This window comes from Lipophrys pholis, assembly GCF_963383615.2.
Source record: "Lipophrys pholis genome assembly, chromosome: 9".
NCBI lineage: Eukaryota > Metazoa > Chordata > Actinopteri > Blenniiformes > Blenniidae > Lipophrys > Lipophrys pholis.
The window spans coordinates 20016836-20027072 of NC_137639.1; the positions used below are offsets into that span (position 1 = coordinate 20016836).

Genomic DNA, 10237 nt, shown 5'->3' on the forward strand with positions numbered 1-10237 from the left:
AGCGCTTTAGGTCATCAGGCTCAAAAGAAAAAATAAGGCGGCAGCAAATATCATGATCAAGCCTGAAGCAGTTCAACTTGATAGTTTAGTCGTCTCAACAACTTGGGGCATTTTCTAGCTACACTGCTTCAGGTTTAGACTGCTGTGAGTTCCAACTCACTGCACTGGGCTTCTATTTTCTCTCCTGAAGTGTTTGTTTCACCTTTGGATGACAGGAACTCACCTGCGGCACTCCTGCAGTCTGTGCTCTTTTTACACCTTCCTGCAGAATCTCTGGCTGTGCGGAAGAAATATGTGACCTGGACCGCTCATTCCCCCACAAACAGCCCGCAGCATGTGGATTAGCTTTCTGTCTGATGTCAACCTGTTTGTCTTCAGTTCTCTCCGTCTCCTAAGCCCAGAAGCAAGCCTTTATAGACAGACTTGTGTCTCCAATCTGCTTCTTAATGTGGATTTTGTTAGCAATGATTGGATAACTGGCGTCACAGAAATGGCGCCTAGTTGAATAAATTTACCGTCACATGAGGAGATAAAAATCAACCACTACACCCACGTGTTAAAAAAAAAAAAGTAATCACATTTATTTATATCCATACATGATCACCATATATTATGTCTTACCACTGACTTTGATTTTCACATCACATGTTCTCATGCATCGCCTGATGCCCTCTGATATACATCTCTCTAGTCGTTGGGTACATCCAACACACCATAAAGGAAAGACATTTGTGCTACAGTATGTAGGCATGGCTTGGCCAGTCCTGGCTCCTTGGTAGTTGTCTCCGTCTCTCTGTCGGCCCCAGAAATCACAGTTGAGAGAGAGTCTTTGAATTCAATTTCTAAAACTTAGTCCAGGTTCCTGCGTGTCTCAGTGCCAGTCCAAGCTGTGGCCTGCGAGCCGCTTCCAGGCAGCCCTCCCCCACCTCTAGCCAATGGTGACGCCGAAGCCACACTGGAACTTGTTCTTGCGGTGGTTGAGAAAAGCCCCGAGGGCGAGTGTGAGGGGCAGCGGGAGCAGTTTCTTCTCGAGCGTCGCCCCAACCACCCAATTACTGTCAACTGTACCTGCAGGTGGGAGAGGTGGAACAATGGAGGACCATACTGATATACTGAGCATATCACACCATACTCATGGTACGCCTACGGGCGTATTTATAGCAGGCCTGGCGGATTACTTTGGGTCATACCAACATGGAACTCTGATGTAGAAGGATGAGCCACAAGTTAAGACTCAAATCTGCTTGACATGAATGTTTCTGAATGAAAATCAGTGCAGTTCCTGCTCTGCTTCAGTCTGGATCCTGGGGATTTTATTTGTGTTCTTTAAACATCTCAAAGCATTTGTTCTCCACAAGATAAGCACACACCTTCATTTTTCATTTCAGCTCTTTAGAGGCGTACATATGTATATTTCTACGACGACGCTTCGTGGGGTAACGATTGTTTGCCTCTGAAGGTTAAAACAAACCTAAAACTGAATGTCATTGAACAGTTTGGCTAGTTTCTATATTCACAACTTAAACTCAAACTTTACAAGCCTTTTTAAAAATTGCGATAATTAAGCATCATGTTTATAAAAAATTATCTAATAATTAATATTATCAATATTGAGATTCTGTATTTAGAATAAAACAAATATGCGTTAATTACTTTAATTATTTAGAAGTCTAAAGTATTAAGAATTAGAGAATTTTGACCATTTCATATCAAATATGAAAACAAAAACTTTTGTTTTCAATTATTTTTTTTATTTTTCTTTTAAGTGAAAAAAAAATTAAAAACAAGGTCAAAATAAAAGGAAAGCAATTGAATTGCATGCAACATATTTCCTCATTGACCTCCTATTGGACAGTTGCATGTTTCCATTGTCTGATTTATAAAGAATAAAGAGTAAATGTACCTTTAAAAAGCAGGTTGGCTTTCGGGACGTCCAGCTGGTAACCAAAGGATGTTGAAGTGTCCTGCATCCTCGTGCTGGCTTCAAATTCAACCCCTATCTGCAACTGTGAGAGACGTTCAAGGATGAGCCAAACAAGTTTATTCCAGTTCTGAAGTTTTGCAATAAACATCAGCAGGACTTCAAGAAGCTCCAGCAACTCTGCAATTTTCATAAAGTTAGTAATAACGCCTCCATGTTCAGGCAGACGGATATAAAGACCCACATAACTTTTGGTATCTTAACAAAAACACGATGTTCTAGTAAATTACGTTATTAAAAAGTTGTATTAAGCAGGGCCTGTGTGCCATCTTCCAATTATTTTTTCACACATATTACATTTTGCAATCTCCAGAGTATAGAAACAATAAGAGACTATTTGTCTGAGTATATGTGGGCCTCAGAGTTCTGATGGAAAATAAACTTGATAAAGTGGGAAAAAAAAAAGAAGGCAGTTTTACCTGATCATTAGCTTTGTGATAATACGTAGCATGACCTCCTGCTTCTCCCAAAGTCAGTGTCGCGACAAAGTTGTCACCTGAGGGGGAAAGAAGATCTATCATACAGATCCCATGCGAGACATTTTGGATACTTCACAACCAAATATTAAAATATAGACCCACCAAAGCAAGGCTTTTAAAATGTATGGAGGAAGAAAGTAGCCTGGGAGGATTTTACCTGTGTACCGGCCTAAGAGGGAGGTGACGGTTCCTTCCTCTCCTGGTCTCCTGTGGTACACCATCTCTCCACCCAGAGCCAGTGCTGGTGTGATGGACTGCAGATAGTGGGCCACCACAATGCCTGAAGAAAACACACAAGATGCATGTTTGTTTGATCCATATTGTCAGTGAGAATATTATTACCACTGTGTTTAGCAATCCTGGTTGATCTTTTCCTCAAAGAAGCTGTATTTGAATCTACAAGAACTGAACCTTAAAACTTCTGACAGAAATGTGTCGTTTAGGCCACACACATGGTTCACAAAGCCAACTTTCATTAGACAAATAACATTAAATAGAAATTGAGTAAAAGACGTGACAGATGAATGAAAAGGTTGATTTTCCCCCATACCTAACTTCTTTTGAATTATTAAATACTTACTCTCATTATGCCCTACTCTTTTATATTTTAGCTTATAACTTATGAAAATGTTAAACTTATGTTAAATAATTTGAATATTTTGTAAAATCTCATGTCTGAGGTATAATTAGCACATTTAAAGTTTTGTTTGGTGGTAAGGACTGCATTAACAAGTGAAAAAGCAACCAACTCTTTAATAATCAACATCACTTAGTTGCACCTTTATGCACGAACAAGGTTTAACATTACATAACATATAAAGTTTTCCTTTCAGTAAATATCAAACTAGGTTACAAATTTGCAAAAAACAAAAAAAAATACTTTAAAGTGCGTTTTCAATTTGTCATTATGTGTAAACAAAAGTAGAGACAATATTTTAATGATTGAAGCATCAGAAAGAAACTTCACAAAAAAATTTAAGTTTTCTGAAAGCAGATAAAACCTGTACTTTATCTCTATAAATACAGATAGTTTGATATTTTCTGATGGATATAGGGGATGGAGGCTGTACTCATGTGGGTGATGCTCGTCTTTGTGCTGCAGGCGTCCACGGGCTGACGCTTGTGGTAAAGTTTGGATTCAGGATTTAAGTCTATTACATCAAACGTTTCTTTAGTTAATCTACAGACCTCACTACATGAACAGACAGAAGCTTTGACACAGGGGGTGAATATTTTGTTACGCTTTCACCCATTTATTTTCGCTCCTGAAGCCTCTTGTGAATAGGATTATATTGAGGACTCTTGGATTTATTTTGATTTTATTATTGTGGATTTGTGAAAACAAATGCGCAATGATGTTCCACTCCATTTTTCAAACACAACTTTCAAACTGTGACAGTCATTTAATATCACTGTGTGAATGTGTGTCACACTGGAGGTCGTCACCACTAGCGTAGCCGCATTTTAGCTGTATTTCTCTGCTTTCTGATACATTTTGATCACAAATAGTCTTGGTTAGAAGGAGTACGCATTCCAAATCCTGGCAGAACACACAAAATAGCCATTATCTCAGTTTTACCGTGGTTATTTTTCCCAAAAGAAAATACATATAATACTAGAAAAAAGTGATATTTTTCTTATGCTGAGATCACTGTCATTTCTAATCTGCAAATAAATGCATCAGTTTCTTGACCTATGGACACCATGTGCCATTAAAAGAAAAAGTCTCAGACTATCCCATCTATAAGATGTGTAGACCTGGTTTCAGTCTGCACCCTTCAATCTGAAAACACTTTCTACAATGTAAATGTCCAATGTGAACCCAAATTGCTCTCATTTTTCTCCAAAAGGAAAAAGATCCTCCTGGCGTAATGATACTGAAGTTGTGTGGCTCTACATGAATCTTTTGTTGATAATAATTTGTATATTTACTTCACTACCGGGAATGACTTTCATGTGAAATATGTGTGGAACACAATTTTGCATTTATGCAGTTTAACACCTCCCACACAGGATGTACAGGAGATACTTCCACTACACTGCTGTGACTCTATCCGTGGACATTTGATTTAACTAAAAATACATGATAAAAGTGACTACAGCATTTGTTTTCTAAGTTATAGCACAACAACCAATTCCAGCTAAATTTTCACTCCACATTGCAGACTTTCAGTAACATCTCAAGACCAAAGAGATTTGCTGAATAAAATTCTAACGAACAATTAAAACTGTGAAGCTGCGACTAGATTTATTCTCTATATTTTCTTGTCACGACTCAACTATCAAATCCTACAAAGGATTGACTGTTTAGTCAAAACACTTGAACGACTAAAAAAAGGAAAAAGTTTCTCAAAACCATTGGCAATCATTGAAAATGCATCATTTGTCAACCGTCTCTACGAGCGAATGAAAATCTTTTGAAAACAGTGACAATTACGGATTTTGGTTGACATGATTCAGGAAAATCTCTGCTCCTATAGCACAATGAAAACTCCATGAAAGCTTGAAATAATGAGCGAAATAATAATAATCATACCAGATCCAACGAGTACGTCTGGATTACCCAGCGTCACGGCAGAGGTGAAGTCTTTACCACGGTACTCCATGTCGCACTGCCAATTCACAAACTTGTGCTGCTGAGTCTACAACCGACATAAAAAAACAACATAGAAAAGCAATTAACACTGCAATGACATGATTAAACTGTAGACTATCTAAATGGAGCTTCTTTTAACATGGCTTGATACCTGGATGGCGATTTTGGATCGCATAGCAGATGTGAGCTGGTGAATGATCTGGGCGTTCAGACTGCCCGTGTTGTCCATATCTCCAACCATGACAGGGAAGGACTAGACGGAACAGAGCAGACGGTTTTTACATGATGGGGATGATTGACTAATGAAAAAAACAGCTTTTGCGCACTCACAAAATGCATCGTTATGAGTATTGTAAAACATGCAGAATGAATTTACAAATCTATCAAAATGAGAGCATCTTACAATTTATGCAGAAATACAACATGCGGTACATTATGAGGGGAAAGAGTTTGGTCCAAACTTGTATTTTTATTGAAGCTGGGAGAAACTGATTACCTCTGCTGGTCCAGTTTGTTTGCTGCCTACATAGGTGGAACCGAATCGGTACCCAGAATCACCCAGAGTGCTGAGGGTTAGAGTATGGCTGACTTGGAAGTGATTACTTAGACCCTTGTTGACCACTAACCGCACCCCTTCCATCTGCATTGGGAACACCTCTGAAACAGAAGAGGGACAACTGATGTTAACATAACCTGACTGCTATATTACACGACGATTCCGACTTCTAGAAAGAACAACAAAAGGTGACGTGACAGATTTACTGACCTTTACATTTGCGATGACACTCCTCATATGTTCCTGGGTTTTGAAGCGAGGAATCCGTTTCTGCCGTCTCTTGGTCAGACCCAGACGTTGAAGGGATGGAAGACACTGGAGGCATTGAGAACCCTGGAGGGACAGACATCATCCCTGGGACCCCTTGGGCCCCTCCAGCTGCAGCCGGGGCGGGACTGGGGGAGGCGGCAGCCAACACACTGCCCATACTCTACCGACGGTATTGGGCTGCTTGAGAGAATGAATCAATGAGTAAGTGATACAGTTAATTTAAGATAATTACATCAGCTGTATATATCAACACGGTAGCGTGAGATTCTCTACATTATTCCAACTTTAAACTGGATGAAGAGCCCAGTCAAGGGCATAATCTGTTCTTTCTGACTTGTGGTTGACAGGGATATCCCAAATAGGGATCACTAAATGTATAATTATTTATAACTACACCAGTGTTACAATGTCACAGGGATGTGGACAGTAAATTAACATTGAAAGCAATAAAGTTGAGAAATCATAATTCAACACACACACTGGTGAAATCAGGGCACTCTGATTGCCATGTACTTGTAAATTCCTCACACATCCACAGTCCCAGAGTACAGATAGTTCAGCTCGAGCCAGGCGGTGCTCTATCATACTCTGCTGGTAGCAACAGAACTGCAGGTACATTCAGCCAGGGCCCAGTCCCGCCAGGCTCTGGACATTTAACAATACATCTGCACAACATAGTAACTGCGAGATCAATTGACTGCGAGGAGTAACCTTCAATGTGTACATGAGACTTGGAGAAAAGCCATGAACGCTCCGCGATAGCAGCATTTAACCCTGGAAGGCTAACGCACGCTAGCAGGCTGGTTAGCTAACTGGCTAGGTAGCCATGTGCAGTGGACCACGAGATCTCTTCTCTGGATTATAACAAACGCGGTGTTATCACACACGGCAGGCGGTAAAACTGGGCTAACAGCCACCCCGTCCCTAAAAAGTCTGCATGCGTTTGTGCGGTTTGAGTACTCACGTTGACGGTTTGGGTCTGTCGGTAGTTCAACACCGGCAAAGTTCGCGACAGCGTCCGTGACTGTAGTGGACAAGCTCCCGCCCATTTCTCATTACTCATTCGTGGATTGGCTAACACGCACACCATTTGAAAGCTGATTGGCTGGAATTACTAAGGGAACCAACTCTTCTTGATGACGTTCCTGGCGCTCATTGGCTTCTCATTCATATAATTCGGGGTCTTACTGAATGACATTCCAAGGGTACGCCTGAGGGGCTGTAGAGAACACGCTTACAAAAACACCAATACAATTAAAAAGTTAAAAACAGTAAACATTAAAAGTGTTAAAAAGTACCCAGAAAGTTGTATTTTTTTTACTAAGATTCTTCACAGTGTATTATCAGGTGGCCGACAGGTGGCGCGGGTTGCCACTAACACGGTGAATCCCTAAACACATGGCTACTACTATATAACTAAATATAACTTTGATCACAAAATTATGTTTTAAATGTTATTTGCAAATCTGGCTTATTTTCAAAATTACTCTCAGTTAAAAAGGTTGAAAAGGCTAAAACTGCTAAAAGTGCTGGGAAAGAAAATGACCAGATTATTTGAAATGGTCAAGAGTCTAGCAAAAAGAGGTCAAATGGTTAATATGGCTAAAATGTCTGGGGAAAAAAACTGAAAAGTAATAATGGCTAAAACAACCAAACAAGCTGAATCATAAGGTCGGCTAAAAAACATATAAATAAATGAGTCAACCTAACTTGAAAATGTGTTTAAACATATTTGCATTGCAATTGACCATTGGCTCAGCTCCTGTCTTTTTTATCTGGACGTGGATGAGAAAAAGTGGAAGTTAGAGGTGTGGATCTTCTATGCTTCAAATCCCAAAGGAAGAAGGGAAAAGGATCCATGTAAAGAAGTGTCATCTAACAGCCATCATCACTGATGACAACATCAATGATGTGCATTGCTCGTGTACAGCAGGGTAATCTATGAAAATAATTTGCCTTCATTTAACAACTGTGTCCTACTGGAGAAGCTCTGACATGTAGCCTCGTGTATGTTTGTGAACTGACAGCATTTCCTGACATATGTTAGCACAGCTAAAGTTAGTGGAATCTAGCTCAAACACCGAGTGCTTTAAAATTTGTCAATATTAATAAAGCTTTGCTGTAGCAGAATATTCTATCTGAACAAGAATTTGGCAGACAACTAATGAACTTTTTCTCATTCTTCTTTAGCGAAGCTGGTTACTGTGTCCACATCAACGGTTTGATTGCAATATGTGAACTGGCTGCAGAACAAAGACAATGACCAGCCCTCCTGCACAAGTCTTCCCCAGCAGTGGGACAGACTAAGAGAGAAGCAGATAAGAGAGCCAACCAACCAAAGCCAACTTTTAAATCTGTGAAAACATTTCTCATGTACATTCACAAAATATAGGTAATGGCAGTTAAAAATAAAATGTTATTTACATTTGGGAAACATTTTCCACCAGAGGTGGGTTCCCTACAGTATATGTTCAGCTGGATATTGGTCAGCATGTTTCCAATAAACCAGGTTTGTTAACCTGACAGTGGGCATTTTCCCAGAGACCATTTAGAATTTTTTTCATTGTGGCGATTGCCCTCTCCACGCAATCTCGGTGAGCAGCACCTTTACTGTTGTGGGGGAAGCTGCGGCTCTCATTTCTCCAGTTGGACTGGTCAAAAGAGGGGGATATTTACTCTGAGGCCAATCTCCTCCACCTCCTTTACAATAGGCAACCCTTTGTCAACCATGAGATCGGAGGGAGACATTGTCTAGCTGCGTCTTCATCAAACAAAGAAAGTTGCTTTTTTTCGGACAAGGATCCAGTGAACAGAGCTTGGCTTTTCAATCGTCTGTGCTGCCATAGTAGTAGGCAAGTCACATTTGTATTTATCTGGTATCATTCAAAAGACTTTGACATCTCTATGTGTCCATACAGCAAGTTCCCCAAGTACATCAAACATAGAGTCAATCCATGAGTTGAATTTAGTGCTTCCAGTGTATTCAGGTATCTGAACTTCGAAGGCCAGATCTTGCAGGTCAAAGTTTTGACGCAACTGTAGTTGGTGACACAGTGGCACTTCACTGATCTTTCTGTCCCGAGTTCCAGGTGCAGTCAGAAGTTGAATGCTATTGGTTGGTTTGCATTCAGGGGCAGGGCTTAACCAAAGAGACAGGTTCGGTATCTTCATAAAATGGGCTCGTAAAAAAATAACTGCCAGAATAGCCTATAAAACAAACTGAAAAATACACAATGTACTTTTTTCCAATTGTTTGCATACAGTACTTAATGAAAATACTAATTTAAAACTTTCTGTTGATTCATTTACAACTTACCAAAGAGTAATGCGATCCTTGAGACTTGAGAATGAGAGACAGAGGTTGACAACTGGACTTATTTATTCAAGCCACTGGCATTGACAGAATTATTGCTTCCTCATAGATGTGCTCGACAAGCCATAGAGGTATTCTTCTGAATGAACGAGGAACGCTGGTTTCAGACTTACAGAAATATGAATTCACACGACATAAAGTTGGCACAGTTCACTACACAGAGGTCAAGTAATAGGAGGTTCATCACAAAGGGTCATTTCACTATTTTAGATTTAAAGAGTTCACACACACATACGTCTTCTGGAACTTGGTAGCTGAAGATACAAAGGTTGAAGGTTTCACAGTATAGGTGCAGTGAATTTCAGGCAGGATTTGTTCTGGAAATTAAGTCTGTAACATTTAATATAAAGGGGAATTCTGTTTAGTCATATCTTTCAACACATAACCGATCACCATCGCCCCAAAATATGTATATTTCAGGTTCTACCAGAGTGCAACCGCACATTTAACACTGAAACCTTGAATTGAGTACAGAGAAGCTGAGGTCTGAAATGAGACCAAGGCACTTTATAGAGAAAAAGGCACAGACTGCATCAAGCTGACATACAAAGTGGCCCAGTTTCAACAAGTTCATGAAAATACTGTCCAGTCGTGTTCTTTACTTGGGACCTGCCAGATCTGAGAATCAGCGCCTATGGCTTTAAAAGAAATCCCATTCTCTGACAAGTTGGACCGCTGACGACCTGCAGAGCCACGCAGCCATCGTTTACTGCACAAGAAACTTGAGAATAAATTCTGACATTTCATTCACACTGCGTTACAGAAACACAGCAGCTCTCTTGTTCAGCCTTCACAGGATTCCTTTTTGGTTTATGAAGCTCTTTACTTTGGTTAAATGTCATTGCCCCAAAACGCAAATGCTGAACTTCCCATAGTCTCTGCCATCGAGATGATTAAGATGATGTCTTAATACTTGGTTGGAATGACTGAAGCCACAGAACTCCCATTGTTTGGAAAACAAATGGCCTGTAGGGGGCAGTGG

At 40.1% G+C, this 10237-nt stretch overlaps 1 protein-coding gene across 2 annotated transcripts; it reads right to left on the bottom strand.

Moving 5' to 3' along the window:
- Positions 1-558: 558 nt before the first annotated feature.
- Positions 559-6929, bottom strand: tomm40 (translocase of outer mitochondrial membrane 40 homolog (yeast)). 2 transcript variants are annotated; one of them, XM_080471232.1, is made up of 9 exons: positions 6847-6929; positions 5823-6059; positions 5553-5713; positions 5208-5309; positions 4997-5102; positions 2618-2740; positions 2401-2477; positions 1904-2006; positions 559-1068 (listed from the first exon to the last, which is right to left on the bottom strand). In XM_080471232.1, the coding sequence occupies exons 2-9, from the start codon at positions 6037-6039 to the stop codon at positions 929-931; spliced, it is 1029 nt and encodes a 342-aa protein (XP_080327358.1). In that variant the 5' UTR covers positions 6040-6059; positions 6847-6929; the 3' UTR covers positions 559-928. The 2 variants fall into 2 exon arrangements, with proteins under 2 accessions (XP_080327358.1, XP_080327359.1); XM_080471233.1 differs by having other exon boundaries at positions 5823-6062; positions 6847-6910.
- Positions 6930-10237: the final 3308 nt, after the last annotated feature.

What these genes read in the sequence shown, in the direction of transcription:
- tomm40 (XM_080471232.1), bottom strand. Translation starts at nt 6,039, where the DNA reads ATGGGCAGTGTGTTGGCTGCCGCCTCCCCCAGTCCCGCCCCGGCTGCA. An exon ending in AACAAACTGGACCAGCAGAG is followed by an intron (nt 5,310 to 5,552) that starts GTAATCAGTTTC and finishes TGTTCCGTCTAG; the next exon opens with TCCTTCCCTGTCATGGTTGG. An exon ending in ATCACAAAGCTAATGATCAG is followed by an intron (nt 2,007 to 2,400) that starts GTAAAACTGCCT and finishes CGTCTCTCACAG; the next exon opens with TTGCAGATAGGGGTTGAATT.